The following is a 23,173-nucleotide window of genomic DNA, read 5'->3' as shown; positions in this document are numbered from 1 at the left end:
TGGGAATGATGGTGAGGATCTGAGTGGGACGGGGAGAAGGAAAACCCGAGTGGGACTGGGACTCCAGGAGGGAGGGTACGGCTCCAAGGCCCCGAGGAAGCCTGGGTTTTTCCTTCCCGGGCCCCGCCAGCGGGGCCTGGTTCGTCTCCGTTTAGAGACCGACCTTTCCCGCTCTCAGAGCTGCTGGAAATAAACAAACAGGATTTCCTGCTCCCTTTTCACCTCTTGCCCAGTGTAGTGGATCAGACGGTCACCACGCATCTTTCCCGGGGACAGGAGCTCTGGAGGGAGGCCCCTTTTTTGACTTGCATGTGTCACACTTTTTTGGGCGGGAGACTCGGGTTTGAGTGAGTAGTCTAGTGACAGTTTCGAAAGTATCGTCTTGCCTTACTGAAAGCCTTGGCGATCTCTCTACAAGAGTAAATTAAAGTCGTAATTCGTTATCTTTAAAACTCCGTACAGAGTTTCCATGGTGTGGTTTCCGTTCCACAACTTGCCAAAAAAAAAAAAATAATAAATACTTTGTCGTTGTAGAATTTGATAGAGAATCGTGGCCACCCTGGCTAGTATCTGCGTCAACTAGTTAATGAGACAGATTCACAGCTCGAAATTGCTAACTGACTGCCTCCCCGGGTATGGTCTGTTCTTTTCCCGTTCTACTTCTGCAAAGCAGGGCCAGCAGGGGCTACACGTTTCAGGGAAAACAGATGAGTCCTGCTTGGAGAAGATGTTGAAAGAGGAAAACTATGAGGATCAGGGAACGTTAGGTAGGACTTGAAAGCCATGGATATAAAAATTAAAAGGAGTAGGGGGAGCATTTTAGGGCTAAACCTTGAGTTTTGAAGGAACTTTTGGCTTGTTAAAAAATAAAAGACCTTTGCAACAGGTCTGGTATGGCTACAGGTTACTCCCCATTGTAATACAGGCAGCTCACACTTAAGTTATGAAAAATACCTAAGTATGAGTTGCACATTTGAGACAAATTGGTAGCTTCCATATACTCATATTGTTGATTAGGTTTTAAAAGTAATTTCAGAATGATGCTTTGGAAGAATCATCATCTTACTAAAGAGAATGTCCTGGCCTGGCTGGCTCAGCCCCTGGAGTATACGACTGTAAATAAAAGGCTTAGGAAATTACTCATTCGGGACCTAGAGAAATTTGTTTCTTAAGAAATTTACTAAGTAAAGTGAGTTTTTGTTGTTACTATGATACATATATGAAAGATCAAGTTAAAATGCCCAGTTTTCTTCAGAGACCAACTGAGTTGACAGAGGAACCAAATTTTGTGGGGAAAGCATGGTTTTTGAAGCCAGACAGACTTGGGTCAAATCCTAGCTTCACCACTTAACTATCTGTGGGCAGGTTACTTCCATGACTCTAAATTTTCCCATCCACACAGAAAAGGAACATTAGAGACAATTGTAATGCGTTTGGCTTGTAGCTGTAAACGGTAACTGTAATCAAATGAATTTGACTGTGAGCATTTGGAGACAGGTTAAGTGTTTGATAATATGAAGCGCATTTGGTGAGATCTGTTTTCTAAAGGCACTCAAGTGATAGCAGGAAATTATGTTGATGTTAATGGTAAAGTGGTTAATGGAACAAATCCGTTGATAACCCACCAACAAGATACCTGCTGCTGTGCTAAATGGATTGGAGAGAAAGCAGAAATTGCTTTCTCCCGAAATTTACTGCTCCCGAGTAAATTGTTGATGGTTATGGCGTGTACACTTTGAGTTAAGAAATGCTTGCTCTCACTTTAAACTGAAGTTAAACTTGCGATGGTGTGCTTGAAGAGATTTGTTTGAAATAGTCTTTGATGAATGGATTGAGTGGGGCTTCAAATAAAGTGGGGAATAATGTATGTCATAACCAGTGATGAGGAGGTTGTCCTATTAGGAACACTTGAGAAATAATGAGTAACCAAGCTTGGATTGAGTCTCATGAAGGATCTAGAAATTTAACGACATAAACCAGAAACATCAACCACAAAATTTTACACTGAACATCCAAAATCCTGGATAGGAATTGAACAGCTCTGGAGGGAGTAATTGAGCAATCTGTGAAATGGTAAGGTACAAGAAAGGACAGATCCTTGCAGAACTCTACCTGGATTTCTTTTGGGGAACTGTTCCCTTTTTACGGTTCTGCTAAACCATGATCTGTGTGAAACCTGTGATGGAAAGTGAAGGTTGAGGAATGGGAAATCATTTCAGGGATTCAAAGGCAGGTATGACAAACGGGCTCACCCGGAAGCATTCGGGGACTCCCTTCAGAGGAAAGCGACTGCTGAGCAAAGGACCAATGGTGTGGATGTATTTCAAGCAAGAACTGACTGGACTAGATTGCAAAAGCACACAGGAGTCTAGAAGGAACAAAAAGAAAGATGGCATAATTTAGCAACATGCGTAAGTCTATGGTTCTGGACGCTAAGGTAGCAGGTCTCCCTGAGTAGCAGTTGTTAACATACATGGATTGTAATTATTAGTAATTGAAATGCTAAAGCAGATTTTGGCAGGATAGGATTTTGATGAATTGCTGAGGAGTTCAAATTTGTAGAAGTGAGATATATCAATAAATAGATAAGTTCAGAATTAAACAGGCATAAAGTACTGGTATATGAGGAACCACATGAGCTCTCCAAAGGAAACTCAGTGACCAGGAGAGGATTTTATGGATCCTCATGGAATTTTAAGAAGTATGTATGCAAGGGGTGCCTGGGTGGTTCAGTCGGTTGAGCGTCTGACTTCAGCTCAGGTCATGATCTCACCATTAGTGAGTTTGAGCCCCGAGTTGGGCTCTGTGCTGACAGCTCAGAGCCCGGAGCCTGTTTCCGATTCCGTGTCTCCCTCTTTCTCTGCCCCTCCCCTGCTCATGCTCTTGCTCTCGCGCGCTCGCTCTCTCTCTCTCTCAAAAATTTAAAAAAACATTTTTAAAAAAGGTATATATACAATAGTTCATGGCCCACCTTTTTATTATTCCAGGCAACTGTAATCTAGATTGCCTTTATTTTAGAGAACTCCTAGAAAAGTGGTTCAGTTTGCCAACCACAAACGTGCTGTAGATCTCCAGGACCATATAGACCACTCCAGATCCCCTAGGGGTCTCCTACATTCGTACCTGCCACACCAACTCCAGCAAGAGCCACTGTGGGACCAAGGGTCAGGAAAGCAACAATGTTAGCACCACCTGTCTATAGCCTTCCACCTCTGGTAACTTTTGCTGCCTCTGATTATTTGTGAATTCTGTGGGCTTTCTTTTTTATTAATCGCTTCATGTAAAGTGTAGAAGATTTTTTAATACAGTCGTTTCTCTTGCTACAAAATCTTGTGGTTTCAGTCATAGATTTTTAGATCTTAATTTTTCCATATCTTAGTTAATAAATTTAACTTGTCACACCCTAAGATTATTTTACTTGCCTAATAACTGGACAGGTAAACCTCCAAATCATTGAGGATTTTCATTTTGTTTGTTTTATTTTTAGGTGGCTAAAGGAATGAATTAAAACCCTCCAGAAAAACTTGGCTATAATAAATTTCACACCTATGCTTCATATTACGGTGAAATTGTGAATAGCCGGAATTTTTAGGGGGTGTCTTGGTCCGTTTAATAGAAATTTCACAGTATATTAAATATTACCAGGAAGTTTTTCTTTTGTTCCTCCTTGAAAATTCCTTTAAGTAGAAGGTACCTTGCTTAATTTTTGTAATATGTTAAGACTCTTCCAGTGAGTCAAATCCTTGTGTTTGTCCCTGATCACTGTAGAGCATTGTTAGATTTTAGATATGGAAATGAATCCCTGCCAACCCCAGAATGTACACAGGGATTTTCTCCCAGCCCTTGATGGGAGCTCGTTTTGTTTGTTTTCTTGTCTTTTCTTTTAAAAGGGCAATAGCAGAAATATATTAGGTTAATGTTCCAGGTATGGTTTCTGGTTAATTGAACTGTGGGAGATTATCTTCACCTGCCATCAAATAGCAGATAAATGCTTTATCATTTTTGTGATAACAGTACAACTTGTAGGTGCCGGGAGTGACAAAGAAAAAGCAGGCACTCTCCCTTTAAGGACCCACCACCTTTTTGTTCTCAGGCAGTTCTGCCCTCAAAAATGATGGCACATTTGAGGGGCACCTGGGTGGCGCAGTCGGTTAAGTGGCTGACTCTTGATTTCCACTCAGGTCACGATCTCATGGTTCACGGATCTGACAGTGTGGAGCCTGCTTGGGATTCTCTCTCTCCCTCTCTTTCTGACCTTCCCCCGCTTGTTCTCTCTCTCTCTCAAAATAAATAACATTAAAAAAAAGTTTTAATAAATAATGGCACATTTGAGACAACCTCTATCAGGTTAAGATAATTATCTTGTTTCAGTTGTACCAGAAGTTTCTTATTACTTATAAATGAGTGTTGGATTTTGTCAGATTCTGCATCTAAGATAATTGTTTTATGTTTTCCTTTTAACCTGTTAATAATGGTATATTACATTTCCAGAATTTTTTGATGCTGAACCATCCTGGAATTCTTGAGATAAACCCAACTGATTATGATCTATAATTTTTTTATGATAGTAATTTAATCAATTAATCTTTTATTCAGGATTTTTGCATCCATTTTAAATAATTCTATGGGTGACATACCCTAAAAGCACATGGTTAAAGTGTAAATAATAATAATAATGGCACATTTGAACTCTTATGGTCCAAGGCTTTGAACCTTTCTGTTAAGAAAAATAAGGCATTTGGGACGCCTGGGTGGCTCAGTTGGTTAAGTGTCTGGCTCTTGATTCCAGTTCAGGTCATGCATGATTTCACGGTTCGTGGGATCAAGCCCTGCATTGGGTCCTGTGCTGACATCACAGAGCCTGCTTCGGATTCTCTCTCTCTCTCCCCCTCTCTCTCTCTCCCCCCCCTCTCTCTCTCTCCCCCCCTCTCTCCCCCCCTCTCTCCCCCTCTCTCTCTCTCCCCCCCTCTCCCCCTCTCCCCCCCCCCCCCCCTCTCTCCCCCCCTTCTCTCTCCCCCCCTCTCTCTCTCCCCCCCTTCTCTCTCCCCCTCTCTCTCTCTCCCCCCTCTCTCTCTCTCCCCCCTCTCTCTCTCTCTCCCCCCTCTCTCTCTCCCCCCCCCCTCTCTCTCTCCCCCTCTCTCTCTCTCCCCCTCTCTCTCTCCCCCTCTCTCTCTCTCCCCCTCTCTCTCTCTCTCCCCCTCTCTCTCTCCCCCTCTCTCTCCCCCTCTCTCTCTCCCCCTCTCTCTCCCCCTCTCTCTCTCTCCCCCCCCCCCTCTCTCTCCCCCCCCCCTCTCTCTCTCCCCCCCCTCTCTCTCTCTCTCCCCCCCCTCTCTCTCTCCCCCCCCCCTCTCTCTCTCTCCCCCCCCTCTCTCTCTCTCCCCCCCTCTCTCTCTCTCCCCCCTCTCTCTCTCTCCCCCCCTCTCTCTCTCTCCCCCCCCTCTCTCTCTCCCCCCCCTCTCTCTCTCTCCCCCCTCTCTCTCTCTCCCCCCCCTCTCTCTCTCTCTCCCCCCCTCTCTCTCTCTCCCCCCCTCTCTCTCTCCCCCCCTCTCTCTCTCTCCCCCCCTCTCCCTCTCTCCCCCTCTCTCTCCCTCTCTCCCCCTCTCTCTCCCTCTCTCCCCCTCTCTCTCCCTCTCTCCCCCTCTCTCTCCCTCTCTCTCCCTCTCTTCCTCTCTCCCTCTCTCTTCCTCTCCCCCTCTCCCCCTCTCCCCCTCTCCCCCTCTCCCCCTCTCCCCCTCTCCCCCTCTCCCCCTCTCCCCCTGTCCCTCTCTCCCTCTCTCCCTCCCCCCTCCCTCTCCCCCTCCCCCCCCCCAAGAAAAAAAGAAAGAAAGAAAAGTAAGGCATTTGGTTCTAAATTAATTTTATGACTAAAAAGAGATTAAAACAGTTTTGTTTAAAGGAGCGCTTGAAAACTTTGTTTATACTTAGTTAAAATTAAAGACCCATTCTTAATTCTTAAAACATTTCAAAATAGCATGTATTTATTTCTGATTATAAAATGTTTATGTATTTATTGTAATTTTTTTTAAATACAGAGGACAAAAATAATCATCCAAAGATGACACTGTCTCCATTTTGAGACTTTGCCTTTTCTGACCCACACATGCATTTCTTTTGCTTCCCCATCTTTGTTACAAAGTCGGGGTCATATTATATATCCTATTTTGTAACTTTTCTGTTTCTACTTAATAGCCTGATCCTTTGGGGCGCCTGGGTGGCTCGGTCAGTTGAGTGTCCGACTTCAGCTCAGGTCACGATCTCGCGGTCCATGAGTTCGAGCTCCGCGTCAGGCTCTGGGCTGATGGCTCAGAGCCTGGAGCCTGCTTCCGATTCTGTGTCTCCCTCTCTCTCTGCCCCTCCCCCGTTCATGCTCTCTCTCTGTCTCAAAAATAAATAAATGTTTAAAAAAAAAATTAAAAAAAAAAATAGCCTGATCCTTTACCTTTGTCATTAAGTGTTCTCCTACAACTGCATTATTAAGGGGTTCATAGTGTTCCCACATGTTATTTAATGTACATAATTAAAACCATGTTGCAAGACATTTAGGTTGTCTTCAGTTTTTTGCTAATTTTATGCGTTATAGCACTGTGCTGAATATCCTTTATATAAATCTTGGGGTAGATTCCTGAGTGGACTTTGGGAGTCTGAGTGTTTACACATCTTTAAGATTTTTGCTACCTATTGGGTTCTATTACTCTAGACAAAGAGTGTTTGTATTTTCACCTGCTGTGTTTAGGCGTTCCTGTTTTTCTGATTTCTCAGCTACCCTTCATTATAAACTTTTTAGTATGATTTTTTAATTAGAATGTTTAAAATTGTATATGAGGAAGTTATCTTGCAGCCTTTAAGCCTCATCCATTTAGCCTACCAAGCATAACAGATTCAAGAACTTTTTTAAAAAAATTTTTTGACTGGTTAGAAATTAAATACAAAATCCTTTTAACATAAGGTCATATGTGCACTTTTATGTTCCACTTTTTCTGCCTAATTTATCTCATGTATTTTTTCTGTTACATAAAAATCTTACATCATTTTAATGGCTGCAGAAAATTCATTGTATGGCTGAATCATGATTTACCCAACCATTCATCTTAGGTCATCTCTAAATTCTGGTTGTTAAAAATAACGCTGTGATGGGTATCATGTGCATAAAACCTTGTATTTTTATCGTTCCTTGGGACAGATTCTATGAGATAAAATTCACAACAGGAAAGAATGTTTTCAGGGCTGTCAATGCTTATGATGCCAAATAACTTTCGGAAGAGCTGTGTACCAGTTACCCTAGAACCAGCAGTGTATGGCGCCTGTCACGGCAGCCTCACCAGCATTGGGCACACGTGTTGTGTAAAATCCTTGCGAATTTAACAGGTACGAGTGGTCTCGTGTCTTAACCGAGAACTTTTTTCCTTAAGCCGGAAATCATGAGAAATGAGACTATGGATTAAGCAGCGTTCTTTATTAGTAGTTATAACCATTGCAAATGTGACCACGTTGTTTTTATACTGAGGTCTCTTGGGGAAGTCTGCCTACATCCAGAACTTAAGTATGTTATCTTTTATTTCTCCTAAGGCTTGGGTAATTTTTTAAGTTCTGTCATTTTGAAAAATCAGTGCCAAAGGATAATACCATACTGCAATATTGACCAAATGCTGCTGGCCTCATTTCTCTGGCTTGAGACTTCCACTCTATGGTCCTGGTTTCCCAGTTTGTGATAAGAATAAACATTACTTTTATTATTTGGTCAAGTCATTTTAAGCCCCTGTTCCTCACTTTAATGTCTTGGTCCTCCCTTCCTCATTGAGGTATCATAGGAATAAAAGGGCCATGTGAAGTATTTGTCCCTTTTTTAAAAATAAGCATAGGAGGGACGTCTGGGTGGCTCAGTCAGTTAAGCGTCCGACTTTGGCTCAGGTCATGATCTCACAGTTCACGTGAGTTCAAGCCCCGCGACGGGCTTTGTGCCGACAGCTCAGAGCCTGGAGCCTGTTTCAGATTCTGTGTCTCCCTCTCTCTCTGCCCTTCCCCCCACTCGCGCTTTGTCTCCGTCTCTCTCTCAAAAATAAATAAACGTTTGGGGCGCCTGTGTGGCTCAGTCGATTGAGCGTCTGGCTTTGGCTCAGGTCATGATCTCGCAGTTTGTAGGTTCGAGCCCTGCATCAGTCTCTGTGCTGACAGCTCAGAGCCTGGAGCCTGCTTGGGATTCTTTGTCTCCCTCTCTCTCTTCCCCTCCCCTGTTCGCTCTCTGTCTCTCAAAAATAAATGTTAAAAATGTTTTTTAATAAAAAATAAATGTTTAAAAATAATAATAAAATTTAAAATAAGCATAGGATGTAGACTAGATAAAATGTGTTTTGGGTTCCCAATATTTCTAGATGTTTCCAAGTAACTTAAACAAAATTGTACTTTGAGCTTTAAGAAACGTCCTCCTAGTATCTGAGAGGAGACTATTGGAGGTGGTATTTATAAATTTGTAAGCTAACAGTAAAATTTCAAAACTTTAAAAAACAGCAGCAGCGTGCGCTTGTGTGATTTATTTTTCAACTGCATGTATCAAAGCACCTTACAAACAAGTGTTGTCTCTAGTTTGTATTGATGGGGAAACGGAGGCATGGGGCAACTAAGTGACTGGCTCAAGGTTACAGAATGAGTTATTGACAACTGTGGAAACTGAAGCTCTTTCTTATTCCCATGCCAGATACAGCATGAGCAGTGTCAGCCAAAGCTTCTCGTGCTGTTTCCTTCCAGATGGTTCAATCCTATTGTTCTGGCACTTGCTTGCGTTCAAGGTTGAGAAGGTAGTTTAGGTTCCACAGCCCGTTCAGTCTTTAGTCTTTCATCAGAGTCTTCAACAAGCTAAAAAGTTACTGCCAAAAATGAGACAGATAGTACTGTTTTTTGACATTGGCCCTGGACAGAAACTGCTAGTGATAGGCTGCTCTTTGAAGAGCTGTAAGGTGATGTCAGCTCTGTCATGGCTGACCGGGGTAGGATTTGTGCAAGGAGACGCAGTTAAATGATCTCTGTCACAGTATCATTAGGGCTGTCTGATCTTGGAGGCACCTGAAGGCGAAGGATCGGGCTGTGCTCTGGATTTGTATGCCCATATTTTGAGAAATGCCCTACGTGACCCTTCCTGCGTGTTGAGATCAAAGTTTGGAGGTCTCGGGAACCACAAATGATACCTGAAGAAGCACCCAAACGACACTTGTTATCCCTCCATCAAGTCCCCCAGCCACGTCTGTAGGCCCGGATGCCAGAATGGGGGGGCATTCGTAAACAGACCTCACAAACCCAGACGAAGCCGGGAGACCAAAGGAGGGAGGTGTGAATCCGGCCTTCAGGAATGGGAGAGGTGACCAGGAAGCTCGGGCACAAGAGTCAGGAACCACAGAGCAGAAGCACTGACTTTGAGAAAAGTTATTTCATGTGGATGAAAAGAAGTTGTTGATCCATTAATGTTAAAAGAACTTGAGAATTTTGTTAAAATACTAAATGAATTAAATGCCTGGTTTCAAGGAAAGGGCATCCCTGAAAAATAGCATAGGAAGTGGCATCTTTAACCAAAAAGGAAAAGAAACTGGCAGCAACCCAGGGACTGTGGAGTGGTTATGAGGGATATGGGGACAGCCAAGATGGCCCCGGAGGTATAACCTCTAAGAGGCTTTAACACCTGTTACCCACTCATAGTGCCATTTAGAGGTAAGTATGAACTGGGTTTTTTTGTAGCTTTTGTGTGGAATCAAGTAGCACTGTCTGCTGGTTGTAAATCTCTGTTTCATTTAGGAATGAGTAACATACAGTAATCTTTTAAGTCCCAACAGTTTTTTTTCTAAATTGGTAATACGACGTTCATCTCTTGAAGGTTTTGGGGGGTTTTTTTGTTGGGTTTTTTTTTTTTTTTTTTTTTTTTATGTTTTTTTTTAATCTGTGATTGTCTTCATGAACGTCAGTGTGTCATCAGGGAATATTTGACCCCTTTTCTTGTGGGATCTTTTCATTTCATTTACTCTTAGTAGTGAGTGTCAGAAAATTGAAAAGGACACGGGTGTGATTGCCCCATCCCCTTTGAAGAAAGTAGCCATGTTGAGTTAAATACATTTTGTTATGACAAGGGTTATGGTTGTAATAGTTTGACCCACAAACTGTTCACAAGTGTGTTACTTTCTAGGAGTACTCCCGTTTTATAGGGTAGAAATACGGTGGTGGCCTCATAAAAGTGAAATCGCTTAACAACCTTTGATTCATTTTGAAACAGTTTTTGGATAGTTGAAAGGAATTGGCTTTCGAAAGGCCCATAGAGTAGTTACGAAGTAAGACTAAATTTGAACTTGATACAGATTCCTCTCTACCTTCTCTTCTGGAGGAATTTTGTTTTATGCTTGGTATTTAGGATATTGAATGTTCCTATTATATTTTCTTCACCCCAATAAATATTTCTTTAGAGATGGCCTGGCCTTAATGATGTTACCTTTCTCTGTTTTCCTAAACTTTGATAGACTATAAAATTTGGTAATTTTGCTAGGTGTTGTTCCACTAGTAACTTAGATTATAAATGTTCACAACTTACTGCTATCAGTACCTATCAGATGCAGAAATGCTATTTCTTACCGTTTAATATTTGTCATAAGATGCTGATATTCATGTGGGCATTTGTCAAACTGTGTCTGCTCTTTGGACCGCATCTTTCCGTTGGTGTAGGGGAGGCAGTAACACATGTTATGAATGTTGACTTTAGGGTAGGAAAGACTCCAGGTGTTGGGTAGCCTCGGCAGGGTACTTACCTGCGTGGAGTCTTAGTGTCCTCTGTGAGCGGACAGTAAACCTTAGAGTTGTAAAAATTATTACAAAGGAATTTGAAGAAGGAAAATTCTGGTGGGCTGGAGTAGTCCTGTTAATGGTAGTTTGGAGTTAAACAAAAGTAAATCCAATCTTAGCTGCCTGTCATCTGCAAAGTACTTTCCTGGTTGCTGCTATAATCCTGATGTAGTTGGAAGTCTGTAAACCATACAGTATTCTTTGATTTCTGGTCCATTTTTTTCCATACCATTCATGCTTATATTTATATTTTTTGGTCCCAGTCACCATTTCTTACAAAACTAATTAAATGCATCCTTCTTAAATACATAATCTTGTCAGTATCCATTCACATCTACCACCTCTGGGCCTGACCCTCTGTCATCTCTATGCTGGTCTAATTTTTGCCGAGCCTTAAAACCAAAGACAGATTCCGGGGGTTGTTGTGGGACCTCCAGAATGGGGATTGCACAGAATAATCTTATTTTTCCTCTATTCTTCTAGTCTGTTATGTTCTGAACCCACACATGTTTTCCGAAGGACCAGATGGCTGACACTGGCTAATGGGAACCAAAAGACAAGAGTGAAAGTAACCCGGTTGTCACATACCCCAAGTTTAGAGGTGCCTCACCCTGCCCCAAGATCAATTTCTCTTTTCTCTGGAGACTTTACCCCACTTATCAAAAAACTTGAATACAGCCTGGCTTATCTGAGGTTAGATTATCAGGTCAAGCAGCAGCATTTATTAAATGAAAAGGGTTGTACTCAGGACTGGGGAGAGAAGAAGCATTTGCTTTTACAAAGGCAGGGTAACCTTGTAGTTAAGAGCTTGAGTCTGGAGTCAGATGGATCTGGGTTCTGATCCAGCCACACCGTTGATGAGCTCCTTGACAATGAACAGTAGCTTAGCCTCTCCAAGCCTCAGTCTTCTCAGGTGTAAAGTGGGAATAATTATAATGATCATAGTACATTCTTCACAGATGAAGAATGAATAGAATATAAGAGATGAATTATTTACCCTGTGCCAGGTACTACACTAAATATTAGTCTTTGTCATTAAAGAGCACGGAATCAAATGAGAGGATCAGCACAAAGAAAAAAGAACAAGTCCTTGAAAGGCCACAGAAACAGCATGTAAAACATAAAATAGAATAGAGCCAAAGAAGGTGCTCAGATGATTAGTCAGGCAAGGGTGTGAGACCCGAGTCTGTGGAAGAAGATCGGTTTGCTTCCCCCTGTGTAATCGAGGCATTCAGGTTTGGAGACCGGTCTAAAGAAAGATATTTAGGAGTCATGGTAGGCCTCTGAGCAAAGGGATGCTGTAGGAGCTGGCTTTCCCTGCTACACCAAGAGACAGGTTGGCTAAGAATAGCCACATTCATGTGGAATTAAGTAAGCTGATGAGACATGAAGAAGATGCCCTCAGGGGCCCAGCAGATGAGAAACCTGTAGAATTAGGCAGCAGACTGAATGGGCAACCGGAGAGGAATGGTTAGAGGTGATTATGAGTCCCGGAGTGAATTAGATGGTCAGGGGCTCCAGCAGAGAGAAGTCATGAGGTAGGTTTTCTTCTTTGAAGGTGGGGAAAGACCAAGTGCAGACTGAGCTGTGGCCAGCGTTTGCAGACCAGGAATCCACACTAGCTCTAATCAGAGAGCTCTTGGTGTGCGGGAACTGCCAGTTTGCCGACGTGAAAAGAGCCCCAGACTGGGTACTGGTGAGCCCTGAAGTCGCACCCCAGCTCTGCCACTCAGTGAGCACGGGTAAGTCATCCACCTTCTCCGGGCGGCCTCGATGGCCCTCCCTCCTCTGAGGCTAAAGAAAGGGGAGGCCAGAATGCCCAGAGCAGCCTCCTTCCCGTCTCAGGATAGGAAAGGATCTCAGGAACCTACTTGATGTGGTAGGAGCTCCTGGTTGGTGGGTCATAAACAACCCACCGTTACCAGGAAAGTCAGATTGCAACCATAATCAGTGACCCAGAGCAGTGAAGGTGACACTGGTTAGCTCTACTCTGAGGGCCTGACCACTGCTTCCCTGGAATGTTGCAGACCTTTGGAGTGGGGGCAGTTACGGTTCTCACGCACAAACTTCTCTCTGAGTTGGCCTCAGCTGAGCGCTAGAGAAGGGCCGCAGAAGTGTCTGTCTGCCATTTCCCGAGCGCTTAACGCAGGCAGCAAGGATTACTGTTTTAATTACTGTCCTGTCAGTGTGTCCTGACTTTTTTCACCTCGTAAGCACCAAGTTGACTGAAGCGTAGGACCAACACTGAGTACTTTGAAAGAAAGCTGTTTGATTCCTGTTCACTGAATGCCATTTCTTTCAGGGTAGATTTAAGGGCCTTGCCCTTAAAGAACAGTGCCATTGACCCTAGTTTGAGGGTTCAAGCCACCCCATGGGTTAACTTCAACAGATGAAAATTTTTCCTTGGCTACAGCAACATCCCTAATCCCGACCAGCCATGGAGAGGTTCGGTTCTTACAAGGAAAATGAGTGAATGTGGGAATGGCTCACCACATTGGGAAAACAAAACTCACATCCTGCTGATGGTTGGCTGAGGACTGTCATGTCCACATACAAAGAAAAGCATGTGGCACAGTTGTAGGACAAAGGTGAGCAGAGATCTACTGTGGAAAGGGGCAAATGTTTCTTATAGAGAGAACAACCAAGGCGTGCCCCTCGGTAAGCAGCATTGGTGGGTGATCGCAGGCACACGCATGGAGGCTCGCTTTCCCTCGCTCCTCTCGTCCACTCCCCGCCAGCTGGCCGATAGCGGGCACCCCGTTAGTCACGCCCTGCCCGTTAGCTTGACGGCATGCCTCCAGAGAAGTCCTGCTCCTCGTTTTTCAGACAGGACTCTTCCCCGGCCTCCCTATTCAGTGAAGACGTCTGGAAGACAGAGAGGACCCTACCCGTTCTGAAAGAGGGGGGATAGAAGGGCACGTGCTCTCCAGGGGAGCATGCAGACTGGTGTCGGGGGCCGTTGGTGTAGATTGTTAGGACCAGGGGAAGCCTATTTAGCAGTAGCACAGGCTCGGATGATCATTCTCGGGTGGAAAAGTGTGATTAACATTTCTGAAAAGCGAAGTCTTGGAGTGCTTTCGTTTGAAAGTCGTGCGATTCCAGTTCCAGCGTTGCAGAGCTCTGATAGCCTGGGCAGGACACCTGCTGTTGGGGACCAGAGCACTGGCAGTGGTAGAAGCCTGGACTGAAGTGGACAGCAGCCCACATAACTCGGGGTGGCTTTTCTTGTGGCGTCCAGATACCTGTCCATACTGGGTAACAGTCAGGGTCCCCAGTTTTTAGGGAGAAAATGACAGGCACTCCCATCGTTTTTTGTTTGTTTGTTTGTTTGTTTTGGCTAAATTTGTCAGCACAAAACACGACCCAGAGGAAAAGAGGGAAAAGGCAGGAGCAGAGAAATGTTGAAGAAAGGTTTTCTCCTAATTGAAAAATAGTGTGCATTTAATAGGCCATACTTTTTCTTTCATACAGACATGGGGCGGGGTGGGGGGGGGGTGGCGTGCGGTGAGAGACGAGACATCCAGGAGTAAAGCAAGAAGAGGCACATTGGAAGGGCTTTGTTTGTTTTTATTTTTAGCAAGCCCTGCCGTGGAGGGATTTTTAAGTTTGTTCTTAGATTCGTTCTCCTGAATTCCTTCATTTTCTTTATTCGCATACTGCATTATTGAAAAATGGTAGGTTTTAACCGAGTAGAAGGGGAAGGGTGTCCACAGCTAGAGAGAAATCTGTCGGTTTTGTCCGTGAGCTTACAGGTCACACCGGAGGTGGTGTGCATCTATACACGCATGCCGATGGCGTACTGTGCATTTACATGCATGTGCGCATTTTGTGTCCCTCCTTATTTTGACAAAAGGGTTCACAAGCAGAGTGCTTTTGGGGAGATCAGTTTCCTGTTATTTGCTACAAAGCACAAAGGGATGTTACCATCAGTTTAGAAAGATCCTCTGATGTCATTGATCAGGGAGAGCTTTATTATCTTGAAGGCACTAAAATTTAGTTCAGAGATATCAAAATCTAAAACTAAAATTGGGGCCCACACAAATAGTTTTAAAAGGTACTCTAGATGATAAAAATTAAGTTTATCCCTGTCCATCTGCCGCTGTTGTATTCCTCTAATGCTACCATATTGGCTAAAATTATGCCATTATAACATTTACCTCTCATACCTTTGATGTTAGGAGAGGTCTTAGGGAAATGTAGTATAGCTCCCTCGTTTCACAGGTGAACTAAGATCCAGGAGAATAAAATGATTTAGAGCTGGGTGGTAGCAGAACCAAGATTAGAACCCAGGCCAGTTCTTGCCACTCCAGTCTTCCTAGTTAGGAGTTTGCCCTTTGGAGTCCTACCACAGGCTTTGAACGCCAGCTCTGCTGTTTTATTATGCAAGTTCTTCAACACTGTGTGTCTCTGTTTCCTCATCTGTAAAATGGGGATAGTAGTACCTGGCTCTTGGGTACTGTGAATATAAGATAACATTGTCTAGTCTATAGAGATTACTTAATAAATGTTAAGTAACATTTTGTTGTTACTATTTAGTCGTCCTGCCTTATCTGAGGAACCCATTCACTGCATATTGAATGAAACAGTCATTCTTTCAGTAAAGCAGACCTAAATAAACAATAATGTGGTAAAGCAACCACACTGATCTGGTCTTTACTTCGCTCTCAAAACAGGAGTCCTGTCAGGTGTGGCTTGTGATGCAAGAGGATATTTGATTTAATCTTCCAAACCCACCCAGCATGCCCTTGGCCAAGAGCAGTGACAGTCACATGCCCAATATAATCCTTGGACTGGACTTTGACATTTAAAATTTCCCAAATGAGGGTGATCGGCTGGCTCGGGCAGTAGAGTGTGCAACTCTTGATCTCGGGTCATGAGTTTGAGCCCGTGTCAGGCATAGAGTTTACTAAAAAATAATAATGAAAATTAAGAATTTCCCAAATCAGTTTTGTGGAGTAGTAGCTAAACTTTTTGTGCAAAATAAATTTGATTTCAAGGTAGCTATTTTAAGTGATTTGGATAACCCAGAAATGTGTCTACGAAGTGACCCACTTAAGAAGCAAATATTAAGGAAGGACTGATTTGTAAGGGCTGTTTTCCTCTCATAACACAAATTTGTCCCTCCAACTCAGGGAAGAATTTTATTGGCAAGGTATGCCTTGCTTCAGCCTCGGCTGCAAAGAAAGATTGGCCTGTCTGAGCATTGATTGTTGTTTTTAGATAACTGTGCCTCCGTTTAACAGATTGCCGTTACTTCCCCGTCCAGGTCAGAATGGGTTCTGCATGTCAGCCGTGGGATAGAGTGAGCATTCACAGGATGGCCTTTGAGTCTGGGAGAGTGCATTTCCCCAGAGGTCTGACAGAAGCATCACTTGTTGTTAACAGAAGTTGGGCTTGCTGTTTCAGATGATTGGCAGAGCTTAGGGGCTTGCATATTCTCTGACCCTCGAGTCGCTGTAAATCCTAATTATCTTGAAGAAGACTGTTTGGGTGTATCTGTGATTTGTTCAGTCTTTGGGAGTTGATGTTGTCCTTCTGACATCACATTAGATGAGTCAGGGTCAGTGAATGGTGCTGAGCCAGCAGGCCACTCCTGGAGGGGCACCGGGGGGCACTTCATCACGCCCGGGGCTGAAGGTTTTCTCGCATCGCTCGTTACTTAGCATCAGGCTCTTGCCCATACGATGCCAAGATCAGTGATGCTGTGGGCAAAATAGACCTATGACCAGTCTTGACGGCTGAATGGAGGAAGGTACTTTTGGGGGCAGGGGAATGTTTTATGATTCATTGAGAAATAAACCTAAGTAGAAAGTCCATTTGATTTTTTAATTTGTTTTTTTTGTTTAATTTTTTTGTCCCTAAAAATGACAGTGCAGCTTTCCTATTCTTTCCACTTTTAGGAAGGGAAGAAGCAGCTACAATTATATTATCGATTACAGATTTTCAGTGACTGTAAGGCACTTAACGTAGTTAAGTCAGTGATTGAGAGAGGCTTTGCTTTTGTCAAATAATGACCTTGTGTAGAATGACTCTCAACTAAGCTGCACGGCAGTTCCAGCCTTGCAGAAGCATAAAACCATGTTTTAGATTTCACAGCCCGTAAACTGAGTCAGGTGGCTTCTGAATTGTGTTAGTGCGAAACATTTCCCAAACATTTCCCATTGAACAACTGGATGTGTCTGTGACTTGAAGTTTGAATGCCACTCATAGACATTTCAGCATAAAGAACCCACCAAAGTTGTCAGCTGTATGTTGTCACCTTGGGAGACTCTTGTTTGAAAGGAACTTCTCTCACTCACTCAGCATGTTGCTGAGTACAGCATTACATGCTAAGGAAACTGGAATAATTTTGGTCAGGCTGGATGAACTTGTGGCAAGCCTTGTAACCTGTTCTTTGTTCCAGTGTGTTTAGACACAGCAGAACACTAGTCAGTGTTTGCCTGCGGACACAGCTTTGTTAAAGGCATTGCTTGTAACTTTCCTTGGTGACTAAGTATAATCATTAACATGGTTTTGGTTTTTAAATATAGGTAGTGGTCACAAAGCTAGACTTCACAGCCGTGGTGTTAGACCGCACTGAAAGTGTACTGATAATATAGTTTATAGGGTGTTTGTTTAACCTTACTTAGAAATATGTGACACATTTGCTGTTGAGTATTGTAAGTTGTGTTCTTGACCAGGCGTTAGTAGGATTCAGGGGGGGAGGGTGTCTTCTTCGGGAAATGTGTTAAACTACCAAACCTCTTTGTCGGAACATTCCTAGCAGTACTATGTAAAGAAGTTTGTAGTCATACATAGATTTTAGAGAATTCCAGCCTACCTAAAACCTCATGGAAATGAATTTGCAAATCATGAGGAAGTGAGTGGATCTGAATTTTTTTTTCACTGATAATTTCTGGAACAAGTTAATTCACTTGTGACTCATTTGTTTAGGTAGAAGAACAGGAACTTGAAAACTTTTTTCTTTCACTGAGATTTGAGGTGCTGTGGATTGTTTCCTCGGAACCTTATTCCAAGCACGACCTGACGGCTAGGGCACAGCGCCTGCACGCGGGTCTAGCTGTTCTCCAAGCTCTCACTTGGGCGAAAGCTACCAAAGAGGAGTTTTTATGTGACTTGAAAGAGCCGACACTCAGCGTCGTAGGGTTCCGCATCTTGATACCTGATACCAGGCGTCCCCTGTGGGGGTCTGTGCAGTTGTCACCAGAACTGCTTGGGGGACGAAAGAAGTGGTGTCTGTGTGTTTTAGCCCGCCTCCTACTAGAAAGACAGGAGTCTACCTTGAGCAGCCTCCCCATCCTCTGGCGGGGCCTGTTGGCACAAAGCAAAGCGGTTTCAGCCGCAGGGAACAGAAAGCCAATCCTTAGTTTGCAGAACCCACCTAACCTTTGCTAAGCATGACCCTCGTTGCTTTCTCTTTAACGGTAGCGAAGCTGGGCGTCAGAGCGGTGCCAACCGGGACTTCGTTTGCTCTCTTCTAGATATGGGTTTGTGGAGTTTGATGATCTGCGTGATGCAGATGATGCTGTTTATGAACTAAACGGCAAAGACCTTTGTGGTGAGCGAGTAATTGTTGAGCATGCCCGCGGCCCACGTCGAGACGGCAGTTACGGTTCTGGACGCAGTAAGCATTTAAAAGGGCATTTGTATCGATGACATACATGCCTTTGTTGTTCAATGTGAATTTTTTAAAGTAATTGATTAATTAATGTTACACTGAAATGTATTGATATTTAAGCCATTTGTTTTATAAATTGTGTATCTTTTTAAATGTAAAATTGCAAATAAACATCTTTGATACTGTTTAATTTTAATTTAATTAATGACATAAAGTTCTTGTTTTAATACTTTTTAAAATATGTTTAATGATGTGTGTTTGTGTTGTTGTTTTTTTTCTCTGTAATGCAATTGTTTAACATAGATTTAACAAAGACCTCAATGTTTTAATTAAAAGAATCCTTTGAGGCTAAGATGACTGCCTGTTCCATTTGCTGACCTTGGGTTACCTTTCCATGCGTGGCTCTTTGAACCATTGTGGCCCTTGGCTGACCAAAACAGGAAGCCATGTGACGACCGCAACCTTTCCCCATTAGACCTGGGTGGTGAGGATCCCAAGGGTTAGACACAGATGAGATTAAACTGAAATAGGTGCCTGAAAATCTTTTTTTCGTATAAAATATTCACAAAAACTTTAATCACTGTGAGTAACACCAGTAACTGATTTAGTAATTTGGTTACTTATTTCTAAATTGTTAAATTGTTAATAGTTTTAATTTATGCATGTTAATTTTAAATATAATATTAATGAATATATATACTTACCACTTTGTAAATTAAATTAAATTTCATGTTTAGTTGATTGCTTTTTTAAAAAAAATCTAGTTTAGAATTAAGGGGTGGGGATAGAACTAAAATATATGTGCTGTGTTGTGGGGTGGGGGTAAATGGTACACTTCCGGGGAATATGTGCTGGGTCACTTTTTCCTTTTCCTCCACTGAAGTCATGTTATCTATTTGAACCTTCCAAAGGTGGATATGGTTACAGAAGAAGTGGCCGAGATAAGTACGGCCCTCCTACCCGCACAGAGTACAGACTTATCGTGGAGAATTTGTCAAGTCGGTGCAGCTGGCAAGACCTAAAGGTTTGGGCCTCATTAACCTTCTGGGATAAGGCTGGGCGGAGTTGTGGTTGGGAAAGAGGTGTTTGTATGCAGGCCTAGGCAAACAGAATGTAACGGGATTACATGTTTGAAAGTTTTCCCAGAGCATTTGGGAATTCTTGAAAGGGTCCCAGGCACCTGGCCGGCTCAGTCGGTGGCGCCGCACGACTCTTGATCTCGGGGTTCTAGGTTCAGGCCCCATGTTGGGTACAGAGGTTGCTTATTAAAAATAAAATCTTCTAAAAACGTAAAAATAAAAATATTTTTTACAAGTTCTGTAGTAGTACAAAAGACATCAGAATCTCACTCCTGTATGTTAGGGGACCATGGCTGTAAAGACAACCTGTGTTGGAGACTGTTGTCCACTGTACAGAGCTTGTTGTAGACAGACGCCGTTGTAGTTCCTCAGCAGAAGAAAAAGTCGCAAGCGTTTCCTGTAACATTAGCTGCGATCATGCAGCTTTGTGTCAGCTTCCAGTGTAGCTCTTCATTGGTGAGAACGACTGTCAAACTTTGTGTTCTCTCCTAAGTGTTTTTAATTTTGCATGGAATATTCGTCCTGAAAGAGTCTTAAAGATTAAGGTCCAGTGCTGTGTTGATCCAGCATACTGATCCCAGCTTGTTTTTTGAGAACAGTGCTTTTAAGCTCCATAGGGAAGAAATTAGTATCTTAACCTGGATAGTTTTAGAAGGACAGACGTAAAAGATATTCATTCACACTTCTGTCTCTTGCTTCTCACTTTTAGTCCCATCATTAAACAAGTCCTGTCTAGTGAAATCAGTGAGTATATTTAGGGTCAGCAAAAAGTAGTTAGGAATCTTACATTCACAGTTTTAGCTCATCAGAGCAATTAAAAAAATTTTTTTGACTTTATTTTTTGAGAGAGATTGAGAGAATCCCAAGCAGGCTGCGCACTGTCAGCACAGAACCTGATGTGGGGCTCGAACTCAGCGGACCGTGAGACCGTGACCTGAGCTGAAACTAACTGAGCCACCCAGGTGCCCCTCATCAAAGCAGTTTTATATCCTCCCCCCACCCCTCTTTTTTTAATTTGTTCCCAACAGTCTTTAGATAAGAAAGGATGAGATCCAGAAAAGGTTAATTCACACATTTGGTCTTAGCAGAAGAGCCTGGACCAGTACCTGAGCCGGTGTTTCTTCTAGTGCATGGTGCTGGTTGTGGACGAGGCCCTCACTGAGTGTCTCCCAGCAGGACTGTGCTCACAGGAGGAGCACCCCAGTGTTCTGAGAGTGAAGGTTGAGTGTTTGGGTAGAAACCGGAAAGGCTTTCAGACTTTTGGTTAAGGTGGAGCCTAGCCAGTGTCTTCAGTTGATTTTATACGGAGAGCACTGGAGCGGACTTCCTTGTAAGTCAAAGCAGACTAAAGAACAGGGTCCTGGAGCCCACCTGTCTGGGGTGCATCCCAGCTCTGCCGCTTGTCCGTTATTTTAGTTCAGCAAGTTACTTTCCTCTTGTGCCTCATGGTTTTCAACTATAAAAATGAGATTAATACTCATTTTTAACTCAAAAGTTATTGTGAGAATTGAATGCCACTCAGTATAAAAAGTCCAAGAATAGTTCCTGGCGCAGTAAGTGCTAGCAGTTAATCAAGAAAATGCAAAAATAAATTGAAGGGCTGTTGTCTCTTAAATGTGTAAGTTCATAACACCCTGTGGTGATGGTGTTGAGATGAAATTCCTCTAGTAGTCTACCTCCAGGGACCTGGAGATGTGGTAGTTTCACCCATCGGTTGGGGCAGGTAGTGTTAATTCGGGTTCTCAAGTCTGGCTGCTTGTGTTCAGGCCTCAGCTCATTCACTTACTGCCTGAATGATGGCAAACAGTTTACTTAGTCTGTATATTCTTCTACTTCTCTGTTCTGCAAAATGGGGGGAATAATTGTATCTTCTTCATGTGGTTATAGTTAGGGCTTTAGTTAAATCATCCCTGTCCATACAATAGACGTTTAACAATTAGCTGTTATTATTAGTAATCTGGAAGTATGGCGGTATAAAACAAAAGTAGTTTTTTAAACTACTAGTAAAACGCCCTTTTACTAGAGTTCTCCTAGGTCTTGACCTGTTCAAGACAGTCCCAGCCTTGGTATAACTTAGTAGCGTCCTCACTCAGTCTCAAATGTGTCCAAATTTGGATGATATTATATGGAATCCCTGTTTTCTACCCAGAGCCCCCATTCCTGCAAATAATTCAGTTGAAGAAATTTTCTATAAAGTCATTCCTGGGCTATGAATAATAGCAAGTGATTATATATAACCTAAAGGTCCCAACGATTGGGAAATCCTCAAATAGTAACGAGCCACCCTAGTTATATACATAGGTTAAGACACGTAACTGGTTTATGCAGTGAGCAAAGAAGGTACCTGATGGCATGTGTTCAGTGTTTGTAAAATACAGAGAGGAAAGCAATAACAAAAATAAATTTCTGCGGGATATGTCTGCAGTCCACAAATGTTATGTGTATACTACATGCCAAGAAATAGAGGAAAATTAGCCAAAAATCCTTAAGTGTTAAATTTCTCTAAATCTCCTAGTCTTTTCAAACACTAATCCGATCTCATCTTGTTTATACTTCCCTTTAGTGTTTATCTAGCATGTTGTATTCTCCCACTGGATTAGGTTAAGTCCTCAAAAAGAATGAGGAAAGAGGCTTGTAGTGAAGGAACATGAGTAGTCATTGATCATTGAACCTTTGAAGCCCGAGCTTGACAGAACTATTTTGTTGCCTTTGTTTTGAAGAGATAGTATATAGCAATTTCATTTTTTTTTTATTTTTTTTTTAAGTTTTATTTAAGAGATCTCTACACCCAGCGTGGGGCTTGAACTCACCACCCTGAGATCAGGAGTCACATGTTCTTCCTACTGAGCCAGCCAGGCACCCCTACCAGCAATTTTAAATAAAACTGAGATGCTAATCTCGTAATCCCTTTATGGATTGTATTTATATGTTAGCCTGGATATTTTTCAGCATTTGTACGTTTTCAAACAAGGATTTACAATGAAATGTAAAAGACCTAACTTTCACATTTACTCATGTGGTGACATGAGCCTCCAAAGGTGCTATAAACAAAAAGCTTGCCAGTATAAAATTCAGAAAATTATAGTTAAACACTTTCATATTCACACATCACGAAAGAAACAGTTAAATATTTATTGTGTCTGCCTCTCACCTGATACTTTAAAGAACCTCAGGGGCACCTGGGTGGTTTAGTCACCTGAGCGTCCGACTCTTAATTTGGTCGCGATCCCAGGGTCATGGGATTGAGCCCCGCGTCAGACTCTGCACTGAGTGTGGAGCCTGCTTCAATCTGTCTGTCTCTCTCTCCCTCCTCCCCGCCTCCCACCCCACCCCCACCCCGGCTCGTGCTCTTTCTCACTGTCTAAAATAAAAATAGAGAAAGAGAAAGAAAAAGCAAGAAAGAAAAAGAACGAACCTTAGTTAGGGGCGCCTGGGTGGCTCAGTCAATTGAGCGTCCCAATTCTTGATTTGGGCTCTGGTCATGATCCCAGGGTCGTGGGATCGAGCTCCCCTCCTGCTTAAAATTCTGTCTCTCCCTCTGCCCCCCCCCCCCCCCACTTGCTTGCGTGCACACGCTCGCTCGTTCTCTTTTGAGAAAGAAAAGAACCTTAGTAAATGGGTTGGTATGTAGATGGAATTATTTTAAGAGTAAACTTCGTTTTGT

General features: G+C 42.9%; 1 protein-coding gene across 1 annotated transcript in view; it reads left to right on the top strand.

The window, feature by feature from the left end:
• The window catches only part of SRSF4 (serine and arginine rich splicing factor 4), a 29,177-nt gene that overhangs the window by 400 nt on the left and 5,604 nt on the right, over positions 1–23,173 (top strand). Inside the window, exons 2-3 of the mRNA XM_042953650.1 lie at positions 18,294–18,436; positions 19,342–19,454. Of these exons, the coding sequence (XP_042809584.1) occupies positions 18,294–18,436; positions 19,342–19,454 (256 nt within the window). The remainder of the gene's footprint in view (positions 1–18,293; positions 18,437–19,341; positions 19,455–23,173) is intronic.

The sequence above is a fragment of the Panthera leo genome, chromosome C1 (genome assembly GCF_018350215.1).
Source record: "Panthera leo isolate Ple1 chromosome C1, P.leo_Ple1_pat1.1, whole genome shotgun sequence".
In the NCBI taxonomy this organism is placed as follows: Eukaryota; Metazoa; Chordata; class Mammalia; order Carnivora; family Felidae; genus Panthera; species Panthera leo.
The sequence above is the reverse complement of the archived record's forward strand: the minus strand, read 5'-3'. Positions and strand labels throughout refer to the sequence as shown.